At 48.8% G+C, this 14,694-nt stretch overlaps 1 protein-coding gene across 1 annotated transcript in view; it reads left to right on the forward strand.

Annotated features, from left to right (window-relative positions):
• The first annotated feature begins 257 nt into the window (after positions 1 to 257).
• NXPH1 (neurexophilin 1) overlaps positions 258 to 14,694 on the forward strand; it is a 298,360-nt gene continuing 283,923 nt past the window's right edge. The window contains exons 1-2 of the mRNA XM_032643255.1: positions 258 to 1,404; positions 2,271 to 2,434. Of these exons, the coding sequence (XP_032499146.1) occupies positions 2,381 to 2,434 (54 nt within the window). The 5' untranslated portion in view covers positions 258 to 1,404; positions 2,271 to 2,380. The remainder of the gene's footprint in view (positions 1,405 to 2,270; positions 2,435 to 14,694) is intronic.

Raw genomic sequence — 14,694 nt, forward strand, 5'->3', positions numbered from 1 at the left:
TATGGAGTACAAGAAAGACAGAGGACACAGAAATGAGAGTGAGAGATAGAGACAGCAAGGGAGAGATTGAGAAAAACAGAGACAGTGAGAGTCAGAGCAAAGAGGTGGAGACTGAGAGATACTGGCCGAGGAGGAGGTTTTAGGAGCGAGGGAGGTGGCAAAGGCTGCAAGCATCCCCCATCACCCCACCTCCACGCCCAGGCCGCACCCCCGCCTTGCCCAGCCCACGGCTAGGAGTCGAGCGCGCAAGGTCGCCCAGTCCTCTCGGCTGTCGCGCGCTGAATGGCTGGCGGTCCGCAGCGCCCGGGTCTCGGGCCTCCCAGCTACAGGTCCGCGGTGCCCCGCGTAGGCGCCCAAGGCGGGCTGGGGAGACCTGCACCCTCCGGCTCCCGTTTCCGCCCTACGCACCGCCCCACTACGCTTCCCGCCACTCCTCTGGCGGTCGCAGTCCTCCTCACGACCCTTGGGAAGGGTGCACTGCGGCCACCAGAGACACCGCAGGAGCCACTTCTCCCTGCGGGCCCAGCCCGCCGAGAGCCTAGGAGCGGGATCCATTTACACGGGGTATTAATTGGTCTCTGAGGAATCGTTCGCCCACGTGCCGATGTAATTGCCCGAGTCAGGAAGGTAGGCGAGCAGAGCGGTGGACCTACGGAGAAAGCACCACGGCACCGGCGCCGAGAACCCCAGCGCACTCCAGAGCGTCCCCCAGTGGCCGGGCAGGACCACGGATAGAGCCTGCGACTCCGCTCCGGAGTGGCTCTCGGGGTTCTCAGGGCCGCCGGTAGAGGTACAGCTGCTGGCTGCGCCAGGATCCTCGGGGCTCAGCTCACCCCACCCCTCCCTCTGAAACTCGGACTGCTTGCGCCTGCCGTGTGGCTGTTTTCTTCCGAAAGGCCACTGTTTTATATCTCAAGTTCAAGTCCTGAGGACTTGCCCAGTCTCCTCCCCTTAAGTCATTTCTACCATCCTTCGGCAGCCTCGGGAATCAGCGAGCCTCGGACCGCTCGTCCCACATCCAACGCGGGCAGTCCCGGTCTGTCCGGTGCAGTAGCCCGGCGCATTCGCTTCTCACCCTCCCTCTCTTTCTACCTCCCTTTCTCTCTTCCTCGCTTTCCCCCTATACTTCCCCTCCCTCTCTTGCCTCTTAAGTTTCCTGCACCGTGAATCCAACTGTGCCAAGCCTAGGCTCCCGCGGAACCAATCCTGAGCGCGACCCGGGCACTGGGACGCGGACTCTGCCGAGGCTGGACAAGGCAGCGGGACCGGTCCGCGCCCGAGCATGGAGATGAAGCGCCAGGGAGGGCATGTTCGGGACGCCGGAGACGCCAGGCCCGAGTAGCTCCTCCATGGAGCCTTCTCAGAGCGGTCCCTGCTTGCTGGATTCGCCCCCAGTCCTGTGCGGTACGTACCCTCCGCCTCCACAGTCCCGATATGGGGGACACCTTGGGGTGGGGTCGGTGGGGCAGCAGGAAGGGGCAGCGGGGAAGGCCACTGGTTGGGAGACAGAGTGAGCCTGAGGGGTGACCCTCACAGACCCGGGCAGGCTTCCACTCTAGAAGTTAGCGACTGGCTGTGCCCCTTCGCTCGAAAAAAGTAGTACATGTGTATGCGCGTGGTATCTCTGTGTGTGCAGGGAGCTCGAATGGGTAAATTGAAGCCGGCTTTCCTATATGCAAATTGCATTCACTTTCCCCACCCCCATCGCACCAAACGCGTGGAGATACCCGGTACCTAATCCTGGTCAGCTCTACCTACCCCTTCCTCTTCCCGCTCCCCCCTCGCTCAGTATCTCTCGCTCGCTCTCCCTCTCTTTCTCTCTCCACCTCTCTCTGCTGGTGTGTACGTGTGTGAGCACTGCCAGGGCTGGCGAAGAACCAGCCACCGCCTTTAGTCCGAGCCTCCCGGCCATCAAACGCTAGGGCAGGTCTCGCTGCCAGAGACGCTTGGTCTCGGAACCAGCCTGCACGCGGCTCTGTGTGCCCCGCCACCTCCTGGCTCCACCTCCCGGGAACTCGCACCCGAGCAGCACAGGGCGCAAGGAGCCCCTCATCCTCCAACCGTCCTGCCCGCCTGCCTGCGGACCGCGCGCTCGCGGGTTTCAGGCGCTGGATTTGCTCGTTTTCAGTTTTTCCTGCCTCCCCCACCTCCGGGTTTTTTTTTTTTTTTTTTTGGTCCATCCCTCCCGCCACGACCCCCTTTCCGCGCTTGGTTGCCAAGCCTAACCTTGCCCGCGTGGTCATGGGATGTCTAATTTCATTTGTATCTAGGCTGCTGAGAGCGCTCCTTGCTCTATAAAGTGGATGTCAGGTGGATCTATGTTTTTGAAGGAACAAAGACTCAGCGAACGCACCGCCGAGGAAGTTTGAGACGCGGGAGGATGCAGGCTACGTGCTGGTACGTGCTTCTCCTCTTGCAGCCCACCGTCTACTTGGTAAGTCGCTGCCAGTCCCGCGCCCCCGCAATCACACCCTGGTCGCAAGGCCAGGCAACTGGGGGCGCGCGGGAGGAGGGTGAGACCGCCAATTCAGCGAGAGCGACGTTCCTAGCGACGGTGTTGGAACAACTTTGTCAAACTGATCTCCCCATCCCTGTGGGATTTTCCGGGGCTCCCACCCTCGTTTCCTGCTCCAGTACCCCCTCCTCTCCTGCGATTGATTCTAAACCGCGTCTAGGGTGCCCTAGACACCCAGAAACCGAAGAGATAGCTGGACGGGATGCTTTATAGGGAGAGAAGGCAAAGAGAAGGGGTGGAAGACAGGGAACTCTTATTAGTTCATCCAGAGTTTAAACGAAAGGAAATGGAGGTGGAGAATGGAAAGCAATGAATCTGCCCAGGTCCCCGACTTTGAAAGTAAATCCACCCACCTAACCCCCAGTTTGGAGATGCGGCACATAAAGAAGTGCAGGTAACTTTGTTCGACTTGTAGGGTTCAGACAGGACAAGTTTAACTATCTAGGAGCCCCACAAGCGTCCAGATGGAGTTGGGTCAGAGATGCTCCAGCAAACATGTAGAGGCTCCCCTTCTCTCTCCTCCCAATCTCTCCTTCCCACCAGATAACCAAACCCCAGTTCCAGTGCTGAGCCCCCTTATTAGGGAGTGGCACACCTTGTCGCTAGGGAGAAAATACTAAGCAAAGCTACCATCCGAGTCCTCCCAGAGCCAAGTTTTCTGAGGTCCGGACTTTGCCCACTGTTGGAACTGGGGTTTGCGTGGGCGGGGTGGGGGGCTTTGAGGGAAGCACTTTATTGTTGTGGTGGTGGTGGATTGGTAGCTGTGGACACGGCGCAGAGCCAAGACCGAGAGCACAATTTCTCGGCTCTGACTTCAGGGAGGGCCAGGGACAGTCTTATCCTGCTGGTGAAGTTGTGCTCAGTGCACAGAACCCCATAACCTACCTCTGGGCCGCAGGAGCGCACTGAGGGCTCTCTGTGTTCCGAGTAGGAACAAGAAGCGCTGGGGCGGCATGATGGGTTGAATAAACGGGAATGGGGTGAGCGGTGCCGTCTCAACCCCAAGGGCTTCAGAACCCACAATCCTTGGAGCAAAAGTGTTGCCATACTTGCAGTTGAGAGCTTTTCCCAGCTGTTGTCCTGGTGCCTGTGACTGCAGGGCTGCTAGTTGTGTGAACTCTGTATATGCTAATGAATGTGTATGTATACGTGTGTGTGAATATGAATGTAAGGGTATGTGTGTAAACGGGTTTCAGCTGGAATCCAAGAACCCTCAGTGTTGCGTGTGTTTGCACCTTTATCGCCTGACCATGGCAGCCGCGGACGCCAGAGGGCGCTGCGCGTCAGTGTCCTCGCCTACAGGACACCTTGGGGTAAACAGGTGAAAGCCCGGGCAGCCAATCCAAAAGAACTGCCTTTCTGACTCCTTTACCGAAGTCTGTGCCTTCCCCGGCTAGAACGCAGACGCACTACAAAAAGTGTCCTTCCCATTTCTCATCTTCAATCATTCTTGCCCACCTGTGTCCAGTAAACCCACTGACGTTGAGAGCTTAGAGAAGCAGGGCAGAAAGTTTGGCCAGAGGAAACACAGAAATTGTTGAAAGAAGGGGGAGGGACCCAAAGTGAAAGCTACAGAGGGAGAATATTAAAGATTCCCTTGACCATGGAAACCCTCCTGTCCCTCTCCTCTGCATACCTTTACGCAGGACCTGAACCTCAGGACTGTTCGTAATGTCCTTGAACTGTGCTCACACACGGCAGAAGCTCGCAGCTGTGGTGCAGTTATTGCTTGGAACAAGTATTTCGATAGTCTGGAAAATAATCTGTCAAAAGTAGAAGTGAAATCAATACGTTGTGTTAAATTTTAAATGTGTTTGTTGGCAGTTAAACCGTTTTCCACTCATTACAACAACAGTGCTGGATTTATTCTAATGCGCTGCGTTCTCAACAACAAGCGCATTAATTCTCCTTTAATTGTAAACTGGGAGCATTTGAAAACCATTCAGTGTGAAAATTATGCTGATTCAATTACCGTTTAGTTACAGACTTCATTACCTGAATGCCTTTTGGCAATACAGAGAAAGGAGACAATTTTTCCAGTTTCACTCAAAACAATACAAAATGTGAACAATAAAATAGAGAAGGCGATTTAGAAGTCCATTCTTTTTCTCTCCGATCTAAAGTTGTTTTGTGTGTCGGGGATTAGAAACCACACGCACCACAAAAACAAAAGGCTGGTGGCTGTGACCCAAGGCAGTATTTCCAGAGATTGCAGTCCCATGGTTATTTGTCGGCAAGATCCCAAGCTGTTTTCCAGGAGGAGCAAGAAGCTGACTTTTACCATGGAAATGAATTTAGAAGGGTGAATTGGGCAGTCAGGACAGGTTGGATTTCGGCGAGTAAATAAGTAGAAACCCTTGATTAAATCTCTGGGGCAATGAGACAGACCAAGAAGTGGTCAAAGCTTCTTTCTCCATCTATTTTGTTAAATACCAGAAACAGTAACTGAATTTATCATTTGTTTGGAGCCGCACCCCAAAACATCCCAGACCTTTGCAAGAAACTGCAATAGATGCCTGCAGGTTGTCAGGAGATGCTTCAAGTTACGCTCCAAAAAGGCAGGGGTGGCAGAACCATTATTTTATTTTTCCCCTTGAATTGCCACAATCCAGGGAGGAGTTAAATGAATAATTTTTTTGTCCTTATGGACTCACACCACAAGTTAAGTGACGGGGCACTCTGTACATTGCCTCATAGCTGATACCACAGTATCACCTTTCTCTTTAAGCCCCTGGAATCCCAGTTATATTTCCCAAGGAATAATCACACATTATGTTCCAGGATCAAGATTTGTTTAGGTATCTCCTATGCAACAATATTGAGGCTTCTGCTTATAGAGACATACCTTAAATACTCCCAATTTTAAGAAGATATTTTTTTAAGTGAAAAATAACTCTCTATCCAGCAGATCAGTGCTCCATATTTAAGCCACAGTTCCCAGCCTGTATTTAGGTGAATGTTCTCAAAGTATGTTTCTTGGCCCAGGGTTCTTTGAATGCCTGTTCTAGTTTGAGAATTTTGAGTCTTTTTTTGTGCTTTGAGAGCTGGGTCTGTCCTGTTTCAAACTAGAAGCCTATTTTAATACTGCAATGGGAAATTAGAGATGTGTCTGCAAAGTTACCTCCTGAAGCATATTAGCTAGGATACTCAAAAATCACCACAGGGCTAACTCCAACCATAAATGCAGGGGAGTGGGAAATCATTTAAAAAAAAAAAAAAGGGCAAGGAAATCTTCTGTTTACTGAATATTATTGAATTGCAGATTTAAAATTCTGAATTCAGCAGGAGAGGAACTTATAGTGTAATAATACTTGTTAAAAATAAAAAAGTCCTGCAATCTTTATTCTCCTGTCAGTTCTGGATTGATTCCAGGATATTTTCAGTATGATATAATGGGGTAACAGATAATAGCATTTTAACAGAATTGAAGCACACACTGGATAATCTAGGGCAATGTGGTTTCTGGATCAGAAGAATGAGGGTCCTAAGTTGAGTTATGAGCTGAAGGACAGGCATGAGCACAAAGGGAGGGCACCTCCCAGCAGAAGGCAGAGGTGTCCCGCTTGGGGGCTCACCTGTGGCAATTTTCAGAGTCAAGAATTAAGTAAAATAGCACTCCCAGGGCATGTTAACAAAAACGTCACTCAGAAACTGAGTCCAGAGATTCTGCTGAGAGGTTGAATGATGCTACTGTGATCAAGTCACACATCCACAGTCTATTCGGAGAAGAGGCCCCTTGTCCTCCAATTTAGTTCCCACCATTTTTGCTAGGAAATGAATTTGCTAATAATCTAGTCGCTTTTTTAACCGATATGGGCAAAAATGGGAAGTTCTTTCTCAAACTTGTGCTTAACATTTTGATTCATCTATTCCCTTGAATTTAGAGTATCCTGAAAATATGAATTCCATACCAATTGTTTAACAGAGATTAAAGCATGGTTAATATATTCATGGAATACTACCTCTACACTGTTAGAAGCCAGACTGTTTGGGTGAATTCCACTCACTATGAAGGTAGCTGTTAAGAAATGTGGAAGCTAAGGGAAAAGTAGCAGGAAAGAGATCACCAGTGTCTATCCTTTGAACTAGGTATGTGTACTTCCCATTCTTTGAAAATTAAGCCAGCTGACTGCTGAACATTTTAATTAATTTCAGCTTATTCCTGAAAACAAAAGCACATTACCTAACAGCAGTGATTCAGTGTTCTCTATTAAGGTCAGCTCTCGGAGGCAGTACTATAAGTTACCCAATCCCACTGAATTTCCTGACTCTTGTGCCCTAGATCAGCCTTCCAGATAAAGGATTAAACCTAGATTTTTAAAGGAGCCTATGCCCCAGCAGCACAAAATGAGAACTCATCAGTCTCAAGACCTATTCCAGGGCTCTGTGAGAGAAGTTGCTACCACTCCAGGCATTTCCCTGAAATAGTCAACTCTCCACTGACCAGGAAAGCAGCTCTCTGGGGGTGTGGAAAGCGCTTGGGTGGGTCGCACTTCTACTCACTTCCAGGAGGATTATACTGGTCTGGGGCCTTCTAGTGATACTTTTGGGGAAACAGCTTTCAGTATTAGAAGGAGAGAACTAGAATTGCTCCAACTTTCTCAGCAGTGTTTTCCCAGAAAGCCATTAAGTTTGTGGCTCCTCTTTGTGTGAAGTTGATTTCCATCTGGCTTTGAATTGTTGGCGGCTATTTCCTCCTTAATGAAAGTGTTGTCTGGGTGAAAAATATATCAGGTGGCAGGGAAATTGGTTGATGTTTTTGAGATAGGTGACCAATGTCCTACTTTTCTATCTGAGGGAAGATTTTCTGCAGACTACAGAAATTGACAGTATTGTCCAGGTATTAACCACCGACCACAATATTTTCAAAAGGGCATTTGAGTGATGAAAGCATTTGGATATTGCTTTTTCAAATAAGCAATTTTCTCTCTTGGGCTTCTTTGATTTTTATAGGGGGGTGGGGGAGAAGGGGCCACGCATTGGCAAAGGGATGCCTTCCCGGTTTCGCCTAGTTCTGAAATACCTAGGTACTTGTCAGCCTTGCTTGGAATTGCGGGGTCTGAAGAGCTCTCAGTGAGTTTGACTGTCGCCGCAGTGATATTAAGGGTCAAAAGGGAATCCTGAGAATGAAGAATAACCCTCTTGTTGCACTCTTCCTCCCATAAAGAAAGCTGATGGAAGCTGTGAAAGTTTGCCTGCTCTGAAGTGGCTAGTTAGGAAGCGTTTTCTTTCTTTTCTTTTCTTTCTTTCTTTCTTTCTTTTTATCTTTCTTTTTCTTTCTTTCTTTCTCTCTCTCTTTCTTTCTTTCTTTTTTAAAAAAATGCCTAGGTTTGATTCGATTCAGGTAAGTTCTCTTAAAGCAACCTCGTCCTTTGGGAGCTTCAGATCTCATTCTAAGACCTTAACAGTCCGCGCCATTTTAATTATAGAGGGAAGTAGGCAAGTTAGCCTGCCGGGCGCCGTCGGGTCAGCGACTTCCAGAGCAGCTGGGTGGCAAGGCGGGTCTGCTCCCTCGCCTCCCCCTACATTCTTCTAGCCAGTCCTGCCGTCAGTTTGCGGGAAGTTGCGATCTTGATTTACCCGCTACTCAAGCCCCAGACCAGCTCTTTTTCTCTAAGTCAGCACTAACCCCTCCCGGAGCTCGGTAAACACGGCGCGCGCGCATTTTTCTGCTGCCGATGGGCAGGTTGATGACTCCGCTTGAAGGAATGTGACAATAAAGTGGGAACCAAAGCTTGGCAAGCCCTTAATCAAGGATAAAAAGGTTCCGCCGTAAGGATGTCACTCAATTTATTGTGAAAGTCGAATGAATTACCTTAAATGAAAGTGCTTCCCAGATGAATATTACCGGCAATTTCCTGAGCTGGCTCTGTCAGCACGAGATGAGGAAATGCCAACCCAGATCAGGAAAGAGCGCCCATCTCAATTACTATGCCAGCCTTTCAAGAGCGGCTTTTTATTGAGATGATATGTATTGGCGGCTTCTTCAAGCCCCTCCGCGCGCCCAGGAGCGCATTGGCGCATTTTCCAAGTTTGCTGTCTGCCCTCGCGGGTTGCTGGCTGTTGTTTAAACTTCTAATGAGCTTGCCGCGTTTCTGCTGCGGGCTCCAAACCTGGTTGCCTCTTCTGTAAAGAGCTTTCCCTAGTATGTTTTGTTTACTTCGGAGGTGGGGGCTGGCGGGGGATGGGTGGGGGTGGGGCGGAGAGAATTCCCCTTCTAGGGGTCCCACTGTTATAGAAGGTTCCTCGGCATCAGGTCGGGGGCTCAGGAAGGCAAGTCGGCGCCCAGAGCTGGGGCCTGGGGATGGTGCGTGCCGTAGGGCCTCAGGAGCAGAGAGCGCGCTGCACGTGCCCCTCCCGCCGCGGCTAGCGAAAAGCCTTCGCCGGCTCCCACTTCCTTTAAAATTAATGAGCGTATTTTACTTGTTCCAGCCGGAAATACGGTGGGGAGGGTGATAAGCAGGCCGCGGCCGGAGCACACCGCTGCATCTGCATGAGAATGGAGAACCGTGAGGCTTTTCTGGTGCTGTTTTTCTCCCACAGTAAGACAAATTGCTGCTTGTAAAAACCGAGTGTTTCCTTAGAAACTGGCTCGTGGGGGCTCTCCTCGTCCCTGCCGAACCTGACTTTGGCCGGGCCTCGCCCAATATCCCCGCCACCCTATGGATTCTGACGGGAAGGATCGAGACAACGGCTCGAGGGGCGCGAAGAGAGGCTGCGCGCCCTCGCCCCACCGGAGGAAGCGGGCGTCCTCCTGACATATGCCGCCCCCGTTCTCAGACCCCGTTTCCCACCCATTGATTTTCAAGGCCATTTCAAGTCATCTTCTTCAGTTAGAAGCGAGAAACTTCCTTCGACGTAGGCTTCAGACCCTCGACTCGGAAACTCAGCCCTCTGACCGAAGCCGCGGAGTTCGGGCCCGGGGAAGTTTCCCAGCCTGAGTCACCGCCGTCACAGTTGCGCTCTCCAGTGTCTGCTTTTAGCCTCAGGTGACCTCCAGCAGTCCCAACGGGTTTACGAAAACACAGGTGCAGCCTCTCGCGTCTGGACCCCAAGGCCTCACACCAGAAGCGTGGCTTCTGGGGAACTCTTCGTTGACGCCGCCGAGCTTCGATGCTTCTGGGGCAGCCGGCAGGACAACAGCGGTTCTCCGGAGGGAGGCCGTGGCGCGGAGGGTGAATGGGGCCTTGGCCGGAGGCCGGCGGCTAGGCAAGCCGGGCCCGCAGAGGGATCCCTCAGGACCACGGACAGCGCCACAGGCTCCGCCCCGCGTGGTGCCCGCGGCCCGGCCTCCCTCCCAGCCGCGGTGCGGGCTCGGCCCCTTTACAAGCAGAATGCGCGCTTTCCGCAGACACCTCGCTGCCGCCCAGTCGCGACCTGAACCACCCGCCTCCCCCTCCCAGTCTTTCGGGAGCACTAAGCTCCGATCGCTAGGTCCCCAAGGTTTCCTGTGGTCCGAGCCTCTCGTTAGCGCTCCTTTCCCCGCCCCCTCCCTGGTGGCGGCGTCACGTGGTCGCCACAGAGTTTGTCCTGAGGAGAGGTGAATCCTTCTTTTCCTCCACTTTCTCCTCCCCTGCCCCCATTGCCTCGCACAGTTCGTTAAATCTACCCCTCCTCCAAAACAGAAACGCGAATCCTGTGAGGTAGAGCGGCAAGCATCTTTAACACTGTAAAAGGCTCGTTTGACAGACAAGGAAACTGAGGTAGGAGGGGAACCAACTGTCTCGAAAGAGTAAAACCAAGTGGGGAACAATGAGTCCTGCCTTGTCTCCCACCTGCGGGGAGCACGGCTGGAGCCACCAAGTCGCCCACCAGATATGCGCCGTTGAAAAGCAGCGCGGGGTGGAGTGGGGTGCGGAGTCCTAATTATTACGAATTTCCAGAGGAGCAGTAATTATTCACGGAGAGCAGGCGAAACAACGGCCTGAGCAAGGGAATCGATATATTTGCTATCGAAAGTGCCTGGCTCGCCCGTAATGCAGACGAATGGGGATGCAGCCTCATTATTTTCCGTGGTTAGGCTCCCTGGCGTGGGGCCCGAAGCAGCATGGGATCTATCATCATTAGACCCGGGATGGGGTGGGGGACAGTTTCTCCTTATTTACTTAGCAAAACAAACACTCCACCAACCCTACCCCCTCGAACACTGATAAACAACCGTCGTTCCTCCTCCTCTTGCCCCTCCCCTCGCCCTCTTGCTCCGGCTTCTGTTGCACACTCCCCCCCCCTACTCCGCCCCCAGGCCTCCCCGAGCACTCTAGAGAGGACACTGCGGTCACTTGAAGTGCGAGCAGTTCCTCCTTGGCGGCGGTCACACGGTTGATTTGGTCCAGAAATAAGCCGGAGAGTACCGAGCGTTGGCGCTAGGGGTTCTCGGTGTCAAAGGCGAAGGTTGGCTGGGAAGTTCCGTCCTTTTCTCTCGCCTTAGCGTCAGAGCCAGTCCTTTCTGGACTCCCGATTCTGCAAATCCCCGCAGTATTAAAGGAGCAGAGGTCTGGCAGGTAGTGCTCCATCAACCCGTGTGAGAAGCCAGCTTGGAGAAATGCAAGCCCGAGAGAAGAGAACGAATCTGGAGGTGAAGGGAAGTCGAATATTGAATAGGAAGGGAAGGGAAGGTTTAGGCATAACGCCTCCAGGGTATTCTCGAAGGTCTCCGGTGAGAACGGCCTTCTTCCAGCTCCAGGTGAGGTGCTGGCCGTTTGCCTGCGCGCGCCAGTCAGCTGCAGTTTTCCAGGAGTGGGAATGGGCCCCACCTGCACCCACTGGAGTCGCCGAACTGCTGAGGGTCCTGCCGAGTATATTACACAGCGTCTCCCCATTTCTCTTCCGTTCTGCAGCCCTCACGCCCTGGCACAGCCTTTCTCACTCCTAGAAGTTGCCTGACGCTCCTGGTGGGCAGCTGCTGGGATGAAACTTGTATTCCTGTACAGGTGTCTTCACTGTTCCCTGAAATGCCACGGTTCTTATGGTCAAGTGAGGGGTGTGTGTGTGTGTGTGTGCCCGTGCGTGCACGCGTGTGTGTGTGTGTGTGTATCTTTGAGTGCTTGGTCTTCATCTGGCAGCCTTTCCCTTATTACAGCAGATCAATGCTGCAGAGAAGATAGGGTGTGCCCCTTAAAAAAACCCTAACTCCTCCTCCTTAATTGCAGTAAAACTATCATAGTTATAAAAACATTTATAATAATACTGATGAGAACAAAATTTAAAATTGTGGACTTCCAGCCACTAAAGTAATAATAATACCCTTCTCCCCTGGAATTTTCTTTTCTTTGGAGCCCAGTCTTTCATGGTACATTGTAATTACCTGAGTGTCTTTGTTTCCTTGCCAGCAGAGACAGCTAGCCAACACAACACCAGCACTGTATGATCTACTGGCATCATTTCCTCCCACCATCTTCATTTTTAGAGGTTTTATAATTAAACTCCATGAGATATATGTAACATAAATCCAGTGGAGGACTTTTTATTTATATTTATGTAGCATGCTGAGAAAGGAAAATTAAGGAAGTGCTTATATTGAAGTAATAAGCCTGCTTTGATATTAACAGAAATGTCACTTTAATTTACTTTACTTTTCTCAAGTCTAAAAGACTGTCTCTGTGAGACCAGACCCTATAGTCATGCCTTTTTCAGGAGAGATCCCAATAAAGTGAAAAAGACATTAATTATCTTGTACAAACTTAGTGGGGAAAAAGGCCAGGCTCGCCACTCACTGGAAATATATACCAGGCTAAATGTGGCAAAGTTGCAGTATGATGTAGGAAGTTGAGCAGCTAGCTGGAAACAGCTGCAAAGCCCTACATTTTTTTGCCTATCCCTGCCCCTAACCTGTCACAATGCACATTTACACATAGAGTAACAGGGCCTTCCAGAGCCAACACAAAGACATCATGCTGCAAATTAACAGGAATTTTAATAAAACTGAAAACCATAGACTAAAAGAAAGAAGGCACCGATTTCCTTCTCTAAGATAGGTCATTGCTAGAAAACTTATGATGGAAAAGCTTGGAGAAAATGTCCTGGCTTAGAAGACCCTTTTACATGTACAGGTTAAACACACACACATACACACACACACACACACACACACACACACACACATAAGAGCAAGACTGGATATCTGTACATCTACTCTTTGAAGGATTCCGTGGAAAATTATAATGGGGAATTCTTTTGTTTTCATAAGTTGTTGGACCCGAAATTTCAACTTGGGTTTGACAGTACCATTTCCTTGATAGGAATCTGTTACCTGATACTACATTATTTCCTGTTTATGTCAGTATTTTCAGCTATAGAATGAAAGCAATTTTGGTGAAGAAGAACTACTGGCACGATAGCTGGAATTTCAGTGATGTATATATATGCCAACCTCTCCAACTGAACTTTAGTAAATGATACTTCTCCTTGTAACCTTGTAGCTGAATGCTATTAGAGGCCCACAGGTATATAAAACAGCTTATATAAAATTAATGGACTGCTTTACATTCACAGTCTCTTACTCGTGAAGCCCTTGTAAAATATTACACCTGTTTAAAATAGGGAGAATATAAAATCAGGTTTGGTGTGCAATCGGTAGTTGTAAATGGTTCGATGAAGTATTTGATTGTTTTGAGTGAGTTTAACAGTGTGATGGAAATTTATTGTTCATCTTTGTTCACTGATGTGCTAATCATAAGGCTGCTTCTTCTTTTATGTACTTGGCCAGTTTTGAAACTGATCGTAAGGTTCCAAGGCAACATCTAAGTACATAATCAAAATTTTAGGAAAGATGAATTTATTGACTTACTAGATTACAAAGAGATCCACGGGGTCACCATGAAGTCACACACACACACACACACACACACACACACACACACACACCCTCCAACATTGCTTTATTATTTTGTTTAAAATGATCAACCATATATTTATTGGCATTGAATACACTGGACATTTTATATGCATTTTTTGAATAGGAAAATGGATAGAGGTTTTAATTTAGCATCAGACTTCATAAAAATAGTCTTTCTGAGTATAGTGAAATTATTAAAATAAATCTCTTCTTGTTTTTCATTGATGTGGACAAAATTTGGAAAAATGAGAGATCCTCATTCTTTTTTTTTCCCCTCCAAACATATATTAAAGACTGCATTTCTCTTTAATCTGTTACTTAGTTTATGATCTCAAAGACAAGCCATAAGCCCCACTATGGATTTTTTTTTCCTTACTATGCATTTCGTTTGGGGAATGAAGCATTTTTTTTCTCCTGCCTTGTTAGACTGAGAATTTTACGCAGCCTAAAACCATAGTGACCTTTTCAAAGCCTTCTTCCCCCCTTCCCCCACTTCACTCGAAGTTTACTAGGTAAAATTCTAGAATGGTCATATTTTTTTCTTCTTGTATAAATGGCCACTAGACTATTGTGTTAACATCTCCTCTAAATGAGAAGCAATGCCCTAATTTACCAACCATCTATATACATTGCTGATGCTGCTCCATACTTGATGGAAAACTCTTAAAAACATGCATCGGATTACATGAGATCCATTACACTTTTTGTTTGAGAAGTTTTCAATGAAAATGCCATAATTAATCCCAGGTTTGATTCTAAAACTGAATTGAACTATGAGTTGTGATTTGTTGTTGGAGCAGTTGTGCTGTTGGTAATAGGACCGACTACATGATCTCTGAAACTGGAAATATAAAATACCTTTACTCACATAATTTTTCTGCTTATTTGTGAATAGTTTCCTGTGCCAGGGCACCATCATTTATTGTCTTACAGCATTAAATGTAGAGAAAGATGCAAACCACTGCATATGAAGTTATTCATGGATAGTCAGTGTAGTATTTCTCTGTTCTTGATGTGAAACTTAATTGCTATTGATGTTGAGATTTTGCAGAACATGGCAGAGTTTTTGCCTCTTTCACAAGAAATATGTAATTGAATGATGAGTGCCTCATATTAGATTTTCAACCTTATTTCTGATGGTTTAGTAAGGCAGTGTTACGAGTAGCTGCACCAGAGGCAGCCACAATCTCTAGCCATTATCAAACTAAAGCAGAACTGGCATTAGCACATATGAGCTGAGCTACCACTTTTGGATCTGCAGCTCTGCTGTCAGGCTGAAATGTTCTGGAGTGTGGAAGCATGAATGATTTGGCCTGAGATGTTTAATCCTGCCTTGCATTCTTGA

Source organism: Phocoena sinus, chromosome 9 (genome assembly GCF_008692025.1).
Source record: "Phocoena sinus isolate mPhoSin1 chromosome 9, mPhoSin1.pri, whole genome shotgun sequence".
Lineage (NCBI taxonomy): Eukaryota > Metazoa > Chordata > Mammalia > Artiodactyla > Phocoenidae > Phocoena > Phocoena sinus.